The sequence below is a fragment of the Ailuropoda melanoleuca genome, chromosome 16 (genome assembly GCF_002007445.2).
Source record: "Ailuropoda melanoleuca isolate Jingjing chromosome 16, ASM200744v2, whole genome shotgun sequence".
NCBI lineage: Eukaryota > Metazoa > Chordata > Mammalia > Carnivora > Ursidae > Ailuropoda > Ailuropoda melanoleuca.
Genome location: NC_048233.1, coordinates 35,896,738 through 35,912,514, shown reverse-complemented (window position 1 = coordinate 35,912,514; position 15,777 = coordinate 35,896,738). Strand labels below are relative to the sequence as shown.

The window sequence follows — 15,777 nt, the reverse complement described above, 5'->3', positions numbered from 1 at the left end:
GGAGTATAGGTTGAAACCCATGGACAACAAGAACTGAGTGCGGTAACCAAAAGATGAAACTTCCACTTTCATTGCACAGTCACTTCTATGAACACTTAACTATAAAGCAAATAATTTTAACTCTAGTTGGGGATAAAAACAGCCTTCCTCCTTTCATTTTGCTTGGATCTACCCAAATGGAAAGGGACATCTCACTTTTCTTAGGGCTGATGCTGCTGGAAGGGGCCCAGTGGTGTTTAAGTTCTAACACCTGGATATAGGCTAATCATTCCCAAACCTCAAACACACAAAATGAAAAATGTCATTGCATACACCTATTCTGCAAATGAGGTAGAGATGATTTTATTCATTAAATTCACAACAATTCAAACTATCAAGGTAACGATTTCTTTGGGTGCTCCTGTCTTCAGTTTTATCATCTTGCTCTGTATCATATTCACATCTTTTAACAGGTTTTATTTGACTTCAAACTTTTCAATAATACTTAATGAGGAGAAATTATAGCTCTGTGAGCAAATGAAACATTTTTGAATTTTTCCATTTAAAATAACTGACCATTCAAATGTAAGTAAATATTACATGTTTATTTTAAAACTGAGTATTTTAGGGGCACCTGGGTGGCTCAGTCCATTAAGCATTCGACTCTTGATTTCAGCTCGGATCATGATCTCAGAGTTAGAGGAATGAGACCCCAGTCTGCTTCTCTCTCTCTCTCTCTCTGCCCCTCCTCCTCCTCGTTCATACGCACCCTCTCTAAAATAAATCTTTTTTAAAAATGTGTATTATATTAAGGGTTTACTTTATTAAAATTTCCCAGGATCAATATGAAGACAACTACTCTTTAGACTTTAATAGGAGATACTTTTAAAATCTTAAATTAGCTAGATGAAGAAATGCTCTTATTTCTTTTGCATTTTCTTTAGCGTAAAGGCTATCAAGGTACCATTTAAATTTCATTATGAATCTTTATAGTATATTCTCTTACCTTTTTTTACTAAAATTACATATATTCAAAGGGATGATACTGTTGTGAAATAGATCTACTGGAAAATCTAACAAGTTACACCATTTATACTGTATTTCTCCATTTTTGGTTGTTTTTGCTTGTTTTATAAATGACTCCATTATTTGTTGGCCTATTATGTGCCAGGAAATGTCCCATGTCCTTTTATATATTAATATTACTAAACCTTATAACAATTCTATAAAGTAAGTATCACTATCCTTTCTATATTACCTCTACAACATTTTTCTGATGTGGAAACTAAGGCTCCAAAGTTATAAAAACCTACCCAAGGGTTGGTCTATACACAAAGGTCTATCTTTGCAATCTACCACAGTCCTTCAATAATCAAAATCTTTCATCCATTTACTCATTTAATAAGAATGTACTGGTCTTCTTCCATGTGCCAAGCACTACCCTGCTCAATGAGGTGACCGCTCTCCTCAAGATACTCACAGTTGAATGAAAAAGACAAAGACTAACAATGAGCTATATAAATGGAAGGTACAGCCTTGGGAGAAAGGTAAAACCTCAGTGAAACACAGAAGAGGTAAATCTGGGCTGAGATACAGGTAAAAATTGCTACCCATAATATTAACAACATTAGCTTCTAATTATGGAAGGCTTTCAGTGTATCAGGTACCACAACCCTGCAAAGTAAGATTTTTAATTATATCACTTTGATACAGTCATCCTTGAAGTAGGTTCTAACATCAGCTCCATTTTAGAGAGGAGGGGAAAGTCCTGTTAATCACTCAAGGTCACACAGCTAGTGAATGTGTGGGACAGAATTTCAATCACATCTGTCTAAAACTGAAGTGTAAACAGTGGTAGTCTCTACCTCATGCAATTTGTCTGAGGAGAACACTGGGACAGAGGTCAGCTAAAGAACTCTGAGAATGATGGGCAACTGAGGAGCCAACGGGGATAAATTAAAAGGACCACAGGCCAACAGAGAGGCCCAGTTCTTCCTGACACAGTACAGGATGCCCGTCCACATCCTTGGCCAAGGTAAGATGAGGCTATATATAACAGATGGTGAAAATAATCTTTCAACACAGGGAAAAATCATCCTTTTCTTTTAATCTCCTGTATAAGTATCTCTCATCAAATTCAGGTTTTCACCTGCAGACCCAAACCTCAAGAACAGAGCACTTTCACCTGACCCCTAATACCTACACTCATCCAGGGCTTGGAGGGGAGAGAGTGGATTCCTCAGACAGGGGAGGTAAGGCCCGTGTCTCCTCCTCCCCTTCAGACCCATATGGATGTCGATTCCCAAGGCACCCGAGTGCCCTCTGAGAATGGGGTTCAGGTGTACTCAAATAACAAGGTGGCCGAGGAGGTCCTCTCTCAGAGACACAAGGTCATTTCCAATTCTGAAGACATGCAGAGAATGAGGGACCAAAACTGACTGCCTGCACACAACAATGGTCAAGAACTGGAATGGGGGCAATGGGAAGACGGTAAGTCAAATGGGTTTTCAACGTCAGGTCATCGACCACGCCCACCACGTACCACCTGACTGCCCTCCCTCCACTGAATGGCAACATCTCTGACCGATCCTCCATGTTTCCAATTTCAGTAGGAACAGTGGAATCATGGAGAATCCTGACCACTGAGAATCTCATCACTGATCTTCCTCTCTCCTCCGTTCTCCTATGATATTCAATTGGTAATAAAAGCTATTTATTTCTTACTTACATGTCTCCCTCCTCATGTCTTGTACATGTAATTATCTGATGACACGTGGGAGCACACATACTTTGGCAAGAGCTGCCTGACAGCGACTGAGAGAATGGGATAAGCTACAGGCAGTACTGATGGAAAAGCAGTCCCTACATTTATGAGCCATTGATTGCGAGCCCACTAAGTGTCAGCCCTTAGGATCTTTTGCTAAGATTCCCTGAAAGAGTTTCCTCCTGAAATACGTTTCCTGGAATTTGGAAAACATTATCAGTCTGTCTGAAGATGGGGGGGTGGGAAGCACACACAGTAATTATCTCTTTGCAGAAACCACATGGTATTCTTCAACTCCTTTATCTTTAGACACATGTGTCTGCAGCACAGCCGCCGTCACGGTCATCCTTCACCTGACATTTAGTGGGCAGCTGCTGCACACGCGACGTGGCACGAGCCACACAAAACACACGGCAGTGTTTGGGGAGAGGACTCAGATCGCGGAAGTGAAGAGTGGCCACTTCCTACACTGGAATTAAAATAAAATGAAATGAGGTGAGATCTTCAAAAAAAATGAAAAAAGTAGCATTTAAATACATGAATTCATCAGGATGGTGACATTGTAACTGTCACTTGCGGAGCAGGAGAGGCCCACACCGGGTACTATAGAGACACCTCACATCCTCCTAGCAACCCCACCAGGCTGAAGAAACAGGCTCAGAGCAGCCAAGCAACTTGCCTCAGGTAATAGGTTCTGAAGGTCAAAGCCAACCGCAAACGCAGGTCTTCTGACTGCCAGCCATTCCCCTCCCTGGGCCCTGGTCTGAATCCACACTGACTTCCCGTAGTCCTTCCTCCCCATCCCCCTCGTCAGGGATTCACCTTCGACCCTCTTTAAATCTCCCACTTTTCCTAGGTAGCATCTATGGTCAGTGAATTTATACCGTTCCCTTATTACTTGTATCACTTAGAAACAATGGTGGGTTTTGCTTGTTCTTTCTTCTTTCTTTCTTTCTTTCTTTTTTTTTTTTTTTTAAGAAAGGGGATCTTATCTTTTACACAAACTAAGCATTCAGGGTTTGTTTATTTAGTAAGTAATACCAGAAAGAAATGATAGAAAAATTAATGCAGTGGTTTCAAATTACATAAACAAAATTTTAAACTAATGTCAAAGGTCTGAGTTTTATATGTGAGAAGGGTGTATAATGTTTGCTTACCATTCAGTGGCGAATCATTTTTCTTAAAAGCTAAGCATAAATCAGAAAAAAAAAATGCTTAAGGCTGTATCTGTGAGACGCCACAAGAAAAATGAAGCTATCATTTTGTCTGTGCCAAGCCAAAGATTCTCTTTCAAATATCTAGATAGAATGTCTGGAGAAATCATAAAAAAAATCAATTATGTCAAGACAATCCTAGTTTATATAAAACAAGCTTTATAAACAAGCCTATAATTTGCATAATTGTACTTTGTGAAAGAACATCTATTTACATGACTGACCTATGGCTAAAGTTCTGCCAAAGTTAAAATTAAAATTATAAAAAAGATAATTTTAAAGATCAATATCCTTTTTCCTTTAATTTCTAGTATTTGTATTTTTAAATAATGTGGGAGATAGTAGAGCTTCAATGTCCTAGATTAAAAGCATTAAATATAAAAGCAACATCTGGACTTCACAAAAGAATATATTTTCTTTCATTCGTATTTTTAGCCACTGAATAACGTCTTGCAGCAAGTTCTTTCAGTGAGTATTCAGACATGTAGCCAGGGCAGTGATAAATACCACAGCAGAGAAAGTTGCCTATTAACCCTTCAACCTGTCTTCCACGCAAACGTTCCATCTGATGTTTTGGCTGAGGAGTATTTGAATTGCTCTTTGGGACATATCCACACTATTCCATTGTTGATATCTTCATCTAGTATTCTTTAAACTGGCTGCTTCTTGGGATGGATCTAATTAATTTTAGTTGCAGTATTATAGAGCAAGGCAAAACTAAAGGAAAGACAATAATAACAATGATAATGACTTAAGACAATGAGTTGATTGTGTCATATTCTCATAATCTCTATCTTTACATATGAGCTACCAATCAGTCAAGAAGTACATTTCCTGGGGCGCCTGGGTGGCACAGCGGTTAAGCGTCTGCCTTCGGCTCAGGGCGTGATCCTGGCGTTATGGGATCGAGCCCCACATCAGGCTCCTCCGCTATGAGCCTGCTTCTTCCTCTCCCCTCCCCCTGCTTACGTTCCCTCTTTCGCTGGCTGTCTCTCTCTCTGTCAANTCAAAAAAAAAAAAAAAAACTTTAAAAAAAAAAAAAAAAAAAAAAAAGAAGTACATTTCCTTGGTTAAAGGTAATTGAAAATGATGTATTTCTGGTGTAAAACTGGTGACTTTCGCACAGACCCAGACCTGACTACATTGTATGAAAAGTAGATCAAGCTTTAATCTTACGGCATACAAAGCTTCCATTACAACCTAAAAAAAACAGTCCCTTAGCAAATGTTTGTTGAGTATCTACTATGTGAAAAGCATTACGATATGGAGGCTTGGAGTACAAAGGTGAGTCTGATAGCACTTCTCCCCCTAAGACTATATAAGCTTTACCTTAAAATGTATCAGCTAGAATACAAAACATAAACTGGTAAGTATGATAACAAACAAAACCAAAAGTATTAGCTAGCGTGGAAACTTTTATTAAAATGTAATCATTTTAATCGAACCTGCTACAAATACCACTTCAAAAGTTTAAAACCATCTTTCAAAAAGCTAGATTGTGGGATTCTTAATAACGTATTATAATCTCCCTTCAAGAATGTCAGAATTTAAATAGTATCTTTGGCAGAAACCTTCACAGGAGCTTTTGGTCTAAATGTACTGGTTTCCAAAAGAAAAAAAAATGTACAGCAATCAACACATATGACTACTGCAACCACTCGAGAAAAAAGAAAGCAGTGTGTGTGGAACTCTTTAAGAGCTGTGTCAATGTCAGATTTAAAGAACAATGGGAATTACAAGAGGAGATGGGAAACATTTTGGAAAGCAATTCTTTGACTTGAAAGTTAAAACACAGAAGATAAATTGTGACTAAGGATTTGAAACTGAAAATAACAGATTATATATATATATATATAGGCAAAACTATACTCAAAGAGAAAGGCTATAGTTTGCTTTGTTTTGTTTTTTAACTGTCATTCTCCTGGTAGAGACTATCTCCCCCTTAGCACAGCATATAAAGACAGGATCAAAGTTTATTTCTTGAGGAATCACATTTAGGAATATTCAAGACACATTGTGTCCTAGCCCCACCCACTTATCTATTTCTGATCCCTTCCAGGACTGTTCAGGCACTGCATCTGAAGAGTCCCCTCAGCAAGATTCCGTGCTTTCTCCCTGGTACCATCACGGACCTGGTACACATGTTGATTACAGCATTAATCATAGACTACTGTAATTATCTATTCATGTATCTGCGTCCTTCCTAGATAGTGAGGTACTGGAGGTCAAGGACCCTGGAACCTAGCAGAGTACCTGATAAACTACGCACAATGAACAGATAACAGGGAATCTCAAAGTGCCATAGAAGAGAATTTTACTAGGGCCATAAAACCACCAAGCATAATGTTACTCAAACTATTTAAAAAGAGCAATTCACTCACTGAGTCTTTCAACAATGATTTGTTTGGCTTCTACTGAAGAGCAAGCACTGTTCTAGGCACGAGGGGCACAACTTGGAACACAAAGCATGCAAGACACCTCCCTTCAGGGAACTTATATGTTAGAGGAGGGTGAGGAAGAGAACATTTTTTTTTAATAATGGCAGTGAATGTCTACAATGTTTGGGATATTTTGCATGATTTCTAGAAGACCCAAATGACCTAGTCCCAGTGCCCAAGAAATTTACACTCTAGTTGTGGGGATAAAGATAATCAACAACAAAAACAAAATACAAAGTGAATGCTAATTGTGTAGAACAGAAAAATAAGGGGTGTGACAATTTATTGGTGGGCACTTTGGGCAATGAGAATCAGTAACAGCTTTCTAGGTTTGTGAGAGGCTTGGAAGGACAGTGAGCCACTGAAAAACAGGCGCTAAGTCTAGTATCACCAAGGAAGGGAAATGGTCTGAGCCAAAGCAGAGGAGAAAAGCATAAGACTTGGAACAATAGAAACATCTCCCCTCCTGCACACCTGCCACCACTTTCCACCTAATCACTCAGCTCAAGTCCAAGAGTCCCGCTGTTTGCTGGAAGCGATGGGTCTTTGAGGCCTCAGAGATGTCACCTCTTTCCTAAACTTTCAGACCACTCCTCTCTATTCCCATGGCCACTGCAGGCATTTCCAAACCTGACTACTAGAAAGGCTTACCTCTACCATCTCCCCTCTCCACCCCATTTTCCCACGTGCTGCTGGGGAAATCTATCCTACGCAAATTTGATCCTATCACTCCTTTCCTTAAAATCTTTCAGGCACTCCAAATCCCAAATCCTTAAAACATGCAGAGTATTCTTCATGGTGTGGCTCCTGCCTGCCTCCCTAGACTTGTGGCTGCTCCCTTCCCTCACAGGCAACTCCACAGAACTCCTGACTTTCCATCTGCCCTCCCTGCCATGCCATCTGCCTGGTCCTCCAGCGCCCAGCCCCGCAAGCTCCGCTGGGACCCTGCCTCCCATACCTCCTCCCATGGCTGTGCACATAGCTCGATAATGGCTGGTTCCACGGAACCCACTTCCCCATGGCCAAGGGGTGCACTGTACTCATTTTTAGGCTCCAACCCCCAGCCCCGCACCTAATCATGCACCTAGCACAGGTTTGCTCAATTAATCTTGATAAGGCAAAACGGGGGCCAGGATCAGATCCGCGGGTGATTAAACAAAGTTTGTAGGGATAGAAATTGTGCAGGAAGTCTGCGTAAAAATGTGACATCAGAAAAGGAGCCAATAAAGACACTTGAAAGATACAGCTGGACCATCATAGCTCAGAGGTAATGGGCCTCTGCCCACAGCACCCCCAACCCAAAACCAATGACATGACCATCAGATGTGGGGATCAGAGAGTAAATTCTACCATAAACAGACTGGGAACCCAAAGCAACCAACCAAGCATCTAAACAAAACCTTTTTGCCTGAACCATCTGACTTGTTCCTGATAATCCCATTCTTTTTTGAGAATACTTTTCCTCTCTCCGCAAAGTTTGAATCACAGAAATGCAAAATAAATGAATAAATAGAATCAGCACACTAAATATACTACCTACATTTTGGCTATAAAAGAGGTTTCATCCTTTTCTACATGAACAGGAAGAAATGGTGGATTCTATTCACTGATCAACTGGGGGGGAGGGTGCTGGAGGTAGGGCAGCCAAGAGCTCTTTTTTGCACACCAGGCCCACAAAACCTGCCTGGATGTGTGATCTCCACCAGCACCAGTGCATAAGGGCTAAAAGCCACCTACTTCCTGCCACTACTGCCTATGTGTCACATCTGCGTTTGGTTGCTGGAGCTGAAAATAAGGGGTCTTTTGCAAAAATGGTCTCGTGCCAATAGGCTACCTCATTCACAAACCTTTGGGCACAATTTCTGGAGGCCCTGAGAAAAGCAAATATGGAAAAGACACTCATAGTAAGATTCACCATCTTTGATTGTCCAGTCAGGTTCACGTCAAACAAGCAGGCAATCCTTACACGTAAAGCACTGAACTGTGCTTCAAAAGTAAATAGAAACCCACTGGTAGGAAAAAAATGAAGGGCCCTAAATCCCAGTTTACTACAGGGCACACTTCCACATATGTACATAAAACATTTATATGATATGACCGGGGACCGCATCCAGTTTTAAAAGTTTTTCTTTTTGTCTTTTGCAAATTAGTTGATGATAAATGTTTTACCCAGGAACTATGTCAAAAATAACTCTACTGTTCTGATTTACAGAGTTAATATTTATAGAGGGATTACATAGAAATCTTCAGTACCTGAGTGGATTTTAAATTATACAACTATTAGTAATGACAATCTGGTACTAGGAGAAATATGTTGGTCAACAGCTTTAACATAGCCCTGCGTTATAAAACCAGAGGCACACGTTAAAATTATCATCTTTATTTCACCAGAACCTCCTCTCCCATAGTTGGAAATTATAATTATTTTGTTAAAGGCTATATACCATCAGCCTACTTCTGCTAACCTTTAAAAAGACTATTTTACAATGACATAAACTTTCTATTGGCATGGTAAACATTTGCTCTTGTTATAAAATCAGTGCAACCCATACTGAATTTGTATAACCACCAAAAACTGCTATTAGTTGCCTGACATAAAACGTAATCAACACATACACGCCTATACACAGTAAAGTATCAGTGTAGCCTATGGAGGGAGGGGTGAAGGAGTAGAGATATTTAGCTTTTTATTAAATATAGTTACAGTTTGACTCAATAGAACCAGCATAAATTACATCTGTATTTAAAAATAAGAAGAACCTATTGCCACACACTTAAGATAAATTTTATGATGTCTCATCCGGTAAACATAGACTAGACCAAATTAGTTTTCTTTCCAAACTGAGATCTATTGATGGCACAGTGGAAAAAACAAAGCTCAGACTCTCTAGCTTACTTCTATTTCCATTTGGGTTTTTATCTTTATTTACAATACTCATTACAAACAGTAACACCTCACCATAACAGACAAGAGTATATTTCTCTGAGGGGCACCTGGGTGGCTCAGTCGGTTAAGTGTCAGCCTTCAGCTCTGGTTGTGATCCCAAGGTCCTGGGACTGAGACATGTGTCAGGCTCCCTGCTCAGCGGGGAGTCTGCTTCTCCTTCTGCCCCTCCCCCTGCTCCTTCTCTCTCTCCCTCACTCTCTCAAATAAATAAAATCTTTTTTTTTAAAGTATATTCCTACGAAACAGACTGCTGCACTACTTTATTGTAACTTTTTAAAAGTTTGCTCCTATGGTTGACGTTTTTATGTAATCATGATTTATCAGGAAAGCCTGCTAAATAGTAGCATTATACATTATTTGACAGCTGAGTGACCAGGTGGAAAGCGGACTAAATGGACACAGGTTTTGCAACTCAGAAAGTCTGTATTTGAACCCTAACAAGCTACACAAAAAGCTACGCAGATCAACCTCTGAGCTTCAGCTTTTCTAATAAAAAAAAAAGAATACTACTGGCCTCCTCCATCTAATAAACTGTTCTCAAATGAATGAAAGATGTAACCATGAACCATGAAGTGTAAGCCCCTCTATTCAATTTGTTCCTGGTCAACAAGGAAGTTATCAAGTTCTTTGGATTTAAGTGAGCAGTACCTATAATAGCCAATATATGAAAACAACTTAATTGTCCAAGTACAGATGAATAAAGATGTGGTATGCGGTGTGTGTGCGTGCATATATATATATATAACCATCACCCACCCCCCTCACCACCTTCTCGCTCTTGCATGTGGGCAATGGAATATTATTCAGCCGTGAGAAAGAAGGAAATCCTGCCATTTGGGACAACATGGATGGAACTTCAGGGGCATTTTGCTAAGTGAAGTCTGACAAAGACAATTACTGTGTATCACTTACAGGTGAAATCTACTAAAGCTGAACTCAGTGAAACAGTAGACTGGGGCGGAGGGGATGTTGGTGAAAAGGCACAAACTTCCAGTTGTTAAGACAAGTTCTGGGGATCTAAGGTACAGCATAGTGATGATAATTTATACTGTATCCTGTACTTGAAAGATGCCAAGAGAGTGTACTTTAAATGTTCTCACCACAAAAAGGAAGTGGTAATTATGTGAGATGATGGAGATGTTGGTTAAAGCTATGGTGGTAATCATTTTGCAACATATAAGTGTATCAGCTTAGCACGTTGTACACCTTACACTTACACAATGTTATATGTAAACTATATCTCAATACAGCTGGGGGGAAATGATAAAGAAAAAAACCACACCTAGCTCCTAAAATTAAGTTACTTCCAAAGTTATTAGAGAAAAACAGGACTTCAGGACATAAGCAGGAACTGTTGTGTTTTAAACTGATTTGGCGTGTAGGAAACAGACTCAGAGTCTCTGAACAGACCAGCACGGTAATTTAATTGCCAGTCTTCTGGAGGGACCCAATATGTCATCATTCCCTGACAAGGATTCTCTCCCTTCTCCTCCAATTGTTTTCCCCTTCCCCACTTCCTCCCCTCCCTTTTGTTTGTTGTTGTGGTTGTTTTACTCTTAAACAGTTCTGCCTCCTTTCCGTCTACAACTTCTAAACATTTTAATCTCTAACTAGAAATGATAACACCTAGGCTTGGCTTCGACCCCCACCCCCACGTCCCGCCGAGCTCCAGGGGCCCTCCGCACTGGTAGAAATGTCCTGAGGTCCGCGTGGACCAGGGCTTACTCCTGCAATCACTGCCCCCGCGGGCTCTGCGGCTGAGGAAAGGATCCCAGGCCGCCACCCGCGGCCACAAATCCGTTGCCGGGGCGCCCCACCCAGCCCCCACCCTCCCTCCCAGAGCCGATCCTTTCTTTCTTTCACTTTACAGCGGATGCAGATGGGTCACACCCCTGCTCTCCCAACTGGGGCCGGCTCCCCGCCTGCGCCGCTCTCCGGAATCCCCAGTGCGGTTCGAAGGGGAGGAAATGACCCAAAAGTTGCCGCTTCTGAGTCAAGACTTGGGCGCGCGGAGACCTCCCTGAATCTAGCATGACTGCTCAGAGGCTGCGGCCGCGGCCCGCCCAGCCGCTGTTCTCGGGAGCCGGTGCGCGCCCCGCGCCTCCCCGGCCTGCACAGGGTCGCCGGCCCGCCGGCAGCTGAGCCGCGAGGCGGCCGCATTGCGGCCCCGGGACCGCGGCGTGGGCTCCCCCCTCCCCCTCCGCCGACGCCCGCGCCCGTCCGAGTGGCCGAGGGTCCCCGCCAGCCGCCCCCGCGGAGGGCGCGGCGCCCACGCGCAGTCCCCAACTTCTTCCGGCGCCAGCCCACGCCGGGGAACCCCTCGCTCACCGATATCCCCGTCGTCGTCCTCCTCCTCCTCCTGGTCCATTTCTAGCAGAACGTCCCTGGTCATCATTTGCATGGGTCCCCCAGAAGGCGGTCCCGAACTTGGCGCGAAGTTGGGGGTTCCCGGGTTCCGGAACGACGCGGCTCTGGCGGGGCCCTGCGTCCGGGCGGGGACGGCGGGGCGCGTCTGGCTGCCGGCTCAGCGGCTGCAGTGGCCGACCCGCACTCCTGGAAGCCGAGCCCAAGCGGCCGCCGACCCAAGCCCTGCGCCCAAGACAAGCACTCGCCGCCCGAGTCGGGCCCGGCCACTGAGCATGCCCAGTGAGAGAGCCAGGCTCGCTGCGGAATGATTAAACTTCCCCCAGGTTTATTAGGCTCCCAGAAGGAAGTCGGGACGCGAGCACGAGTAGTCGGCGTTCGCGTTCTGTACTCGAGTGACCTCGAGGAAGGGGGAGGCGAGAGCACGCGGGGGTGGGAGTGGACAGGGTTCCCCAAACGTTGCCTCCAAACGAGGCAGCTCTCTGTTCTAAGGTCATATATGGACACATACTGGGGCTGGCTTTCTTTGACATGTGTTACTGCAGAGGGGAAAAACCGGCACTCCGGCTCAGGTTCTTCAACCCAGAAAGCGAGCACGTTTGAAAGGCTACATGGAGCCAAAGGAGATCTTCAAGCATCAATTACGCTGACTCCTAAGTGAGGGAACGTGTATTGGGGGGGAAAGGGAGAGGGAGATTACAGGGAAAAGAGGCAGGACTCGTAGATAATAAGCACTAGAAGAAAAAAGACAAAGAAGAGAGCGATCTAAAAAAAAAAAAAAACATGTTCACAAAAGGCCGGAGGATTTCCGCGTAAGGAGAGGTTATAAGGCAAGAGAAGCGCCCCCTACCCCCGCCCGCCTGAGCACACGCAGGGAGTGGTCGCAAGGTGATCACGAGTCCTTTTGGACTCTGAAAGCTTAGTCCTCCGTATCAAAAATGCAAAAGAAGCCCAAGAATTTCACTGTGGTTAGAGGTAAACTCTACTATAAATGCAGTGTGAATGACTATAACAACCAGAGGAAACATTGAAAGTACTAAAATAAAATTGAGGCAGAGACTAAAAGAATGCATTCCTGGGAACCAAAGGGAGCAATAGGACAAATACAAAGGGATTTCTACTTTTAAGACGCTTGGGGTAGTTTGAACTTCAGGTTTCTAGGATTGTGTGTCTGCAGAACTGTTTTCAGAGAAGCTGATGTTGGGTTCATTTTGATTCTTCAAAAGGGCTTAGAAGGTATATTTGAAATCCGTGTTATATTCTTTGTCCCAGACTTCCCATCAAAACTTTTATATTTTTTCCACTGACGTACCAGAATTATCATGGTAATTACGATGACACTAAATCTCCTCTGCGTTTTATTCTCCCATATACTTATTTTTTGAGTTTCCATATTAAAGAAAGAAAACAAAGACCAGTCATAAGTGGGAAAACAGCCACGAATATCCGTCAAAAGGCATGTGAAAATTACTCTTAAGAAAATATCCACTATCTTAAAGAATAAAATTGTTTTTTTATTCGTTTAAAGTAGGCTCCTTACCCTAGCATGGAACCCAACACAGGGCTTGAACTCTTGACCCTGAGATCAAGAGTCAGATGCTTAAGAGACTGAGCCACCCAGATGTCCAGAAAGAATTATTGTTAATATAAAGAGAAAACAATATATTAGTCTGGGCAGGTGTTGGGGGCGGGGGGGGGGAGGTAGGAGAATAAAGAAGGAAAAAAATAAGGAGGAAAAAAAGATTGTTTCCTCCTAGTGAACTCTCTCCCCAATGCTTATGGGACCGAGTAAATTAGGAGTTGCAGGGGCATTTTAGTGACATGATCAGTTATCACAATTTTCATTTAACAAATGTGTACACTGCTTTTTATTTACTAAACTCAGTTCTAAATGTTTTATATTCAGTCACGTAATCCTCATAACAACCCTACCAACTTTTACCGCTCTTTTACTCAGACACAGGATGATTAAATAGCTAATCCAAAATCACACATAGGAAGTAAGTGGCAGAGCTGAGGTTCAAACCCAAGCATCTAGAATTTGGGCTGTTGGCCATTTGATAAATGACCTCTAGAGACATTTCTGAATCCGTTAAAAAAAAAAAAAGTCACTTTTTTCCCCCCACCAGCTCTAAGCTCTCAAAGTCTCATCAACTTTCTGCCCCAGTTCTCTCACCAAATGGTCTGGTTTTTTTGGCCTAAGACTTTGCTCAAAATTTATTAGTAGTTAGAAAACTCTTGTGGTTGATTTTGTAACAGGGTTCCATGAGTCATTTGAAATTCTTTGTAGATTTTAGAGTTTACATTTGCGTTGCTTGATAAATGTTGCAGAGAGACATTGCTGGCCTTATATGTAAAGGTAACTGTTGCTGGAAGGGAAATGAATTATTTACTTGTTATCCGTGAGTCTATCATCAGTAAATTCCATTCTTTCATCCAATCTATTTTATTTTTTGTAGCTCCTCTCATGCAATATTTTTTTCCAGCTGAGTCATAAATGCTTCAAACATAATCAAGGTAATAGGCCTATGTAAGAACCACATCCTTGATCCTGAAAGTGATCATTTATATCATGAATAGTTAGTGAAATAAAACGTGCCTAACGATATGTGGCCAAGTTACTGGATTTGCAAAGCTTTTCCAAGTCGGGGTGGTAGACCAAGTATTTTCTCTTTTGTTGGTCTTCTGATTAATTACAACCCTCACTTGGCCACAGGATACTCTTTCTCCACCCATCCCTTAAATATTGGGGCGTCTCTGACTTTGATCCTGTCCTTTTCCTCTCATCTTTCCCTATTGAGCTCATTCAGTCTTATAACGTTACTGTCTACTCCAAACAGGCCAGTTTCATGAGCACATGAACACTTGATTTACAGAGGGCCCTGCGCTCAGAAGGACTTACTGCTCAGTGGTTGTAGGTTTGAAATTCTTAATAACATTATCTTTGAATTTTTGTTTTATATGTGGAGTTCAATGAGATAAGGAAGTGTGCTTGGTTCTCATATAGTCTTGCCTCCCACTGCTTCTCTGCCTCCCTGAGTCAGTTTCTCAGCCTTGCCCACCCTCCTTTTTGCCTTACCCAAAACCAAGACCACTCGGACCAAGAAGACCTAGGCATAGGCACAGAGAAGGTCAGGGTCATGTGCAGGCACCCTTGATGTTGTAGGGTAGGGCCTGAAGGGAGCTGTCCCTGCCCTAGACTGGCAGTGCCACAGTGCTGCCACCCAGGGGGTGACTCAGTAGGAATAAGCCTCTTGCCCAACCTCTATGTAAGGGCATCCTGGCATGGAAGTTGCAATATCTTGGAGGCCGTCCCGTTAATGTGGTTTGGAGCCTAGAGTCCATGGGGAAGGGGAGATACCTGGCTCCACTTCTCCACCATCAGCCAGGGCATGGTTGGCATGGTCTGTCAGTCCTACAAATTGGTGGGAGTGGGGTCTGGAAGCTGGTGGACCTCATGTGCTCTTCAAACAAGGAACCCTGCAAATTTTCATTTGCACTGGGCACTACAAATTATATACCTGGTCATGATTCCAAGGTCTTTATTTCCAGATCTCTCTTCTGTGTTGCAAATGGTATATATGCTTGTATGCTGAACATCTCCCCCTGGCTATTTCTTAGACATTTCAAATTTAGCACATCTAACACTGAATTTATAATCTCTGCCCCAAACCTGTTTCTCTAAATTCAGGAATGTGTAGTTACACAAGCCAATAATTTGAGAATCATTTTGAATCCTTCCTTTCTCTGCTATCCCCCATGTCCAATCCGTTGCTAAATCTTGCTGTACCTACCTCCGGGATATCTCAAACACATCCTGTACCCATTGCTGCATTGGTGCATAATTGCAGAGCATAACATTTTAGCAGAAGCCTGATGTGGGAGATTAAGACATGAAACTATCTGAGGGAATGGAGTTTTAGGCAAAAGGGAAAGCAAATGCAAAATTCCGAAGGAAAACCAGCAAAGAGATCATGGTGGCTGTGGCATAATACATTGCCTGAATTCAGCAGCTCACGGCAACCATAAACAGGTATCCTTTCACACAGGTTCTGTGATCAGGAATTTGAT

General features: G+C 42.6%; 1 protein-coding gene across 2 annotated transcripts in view; it reads right to left on the bottom strand.

The window, feature by feature from the left end:
• ANO6 (anoctamin 6) overlaps window positions 1-12,115 on the bottom strand; it is a 180,431-nt gene extending 168,316 nt beyond the window's left edge. The window contains exon 1 of one of the 2 annotated variants that reach the window (XM_019809093.2): window positions 11,671-12,115. In XM_019809093.2, the coding sequence (XP_019664652.1) occupies window positions 11,671-11,743 (73 nt within the window). In that variant the 5' untranslated portion in view covers window positions 11,744-12,115. The remainder of the gene's footprint in view (window positions 1-11,670) is intronic. The other variant, XM_011236194.3, reaches the window with a different exon arrangement.
• Window positions 12,116-15,777: the final 3,662 nt, after the last annotated feature.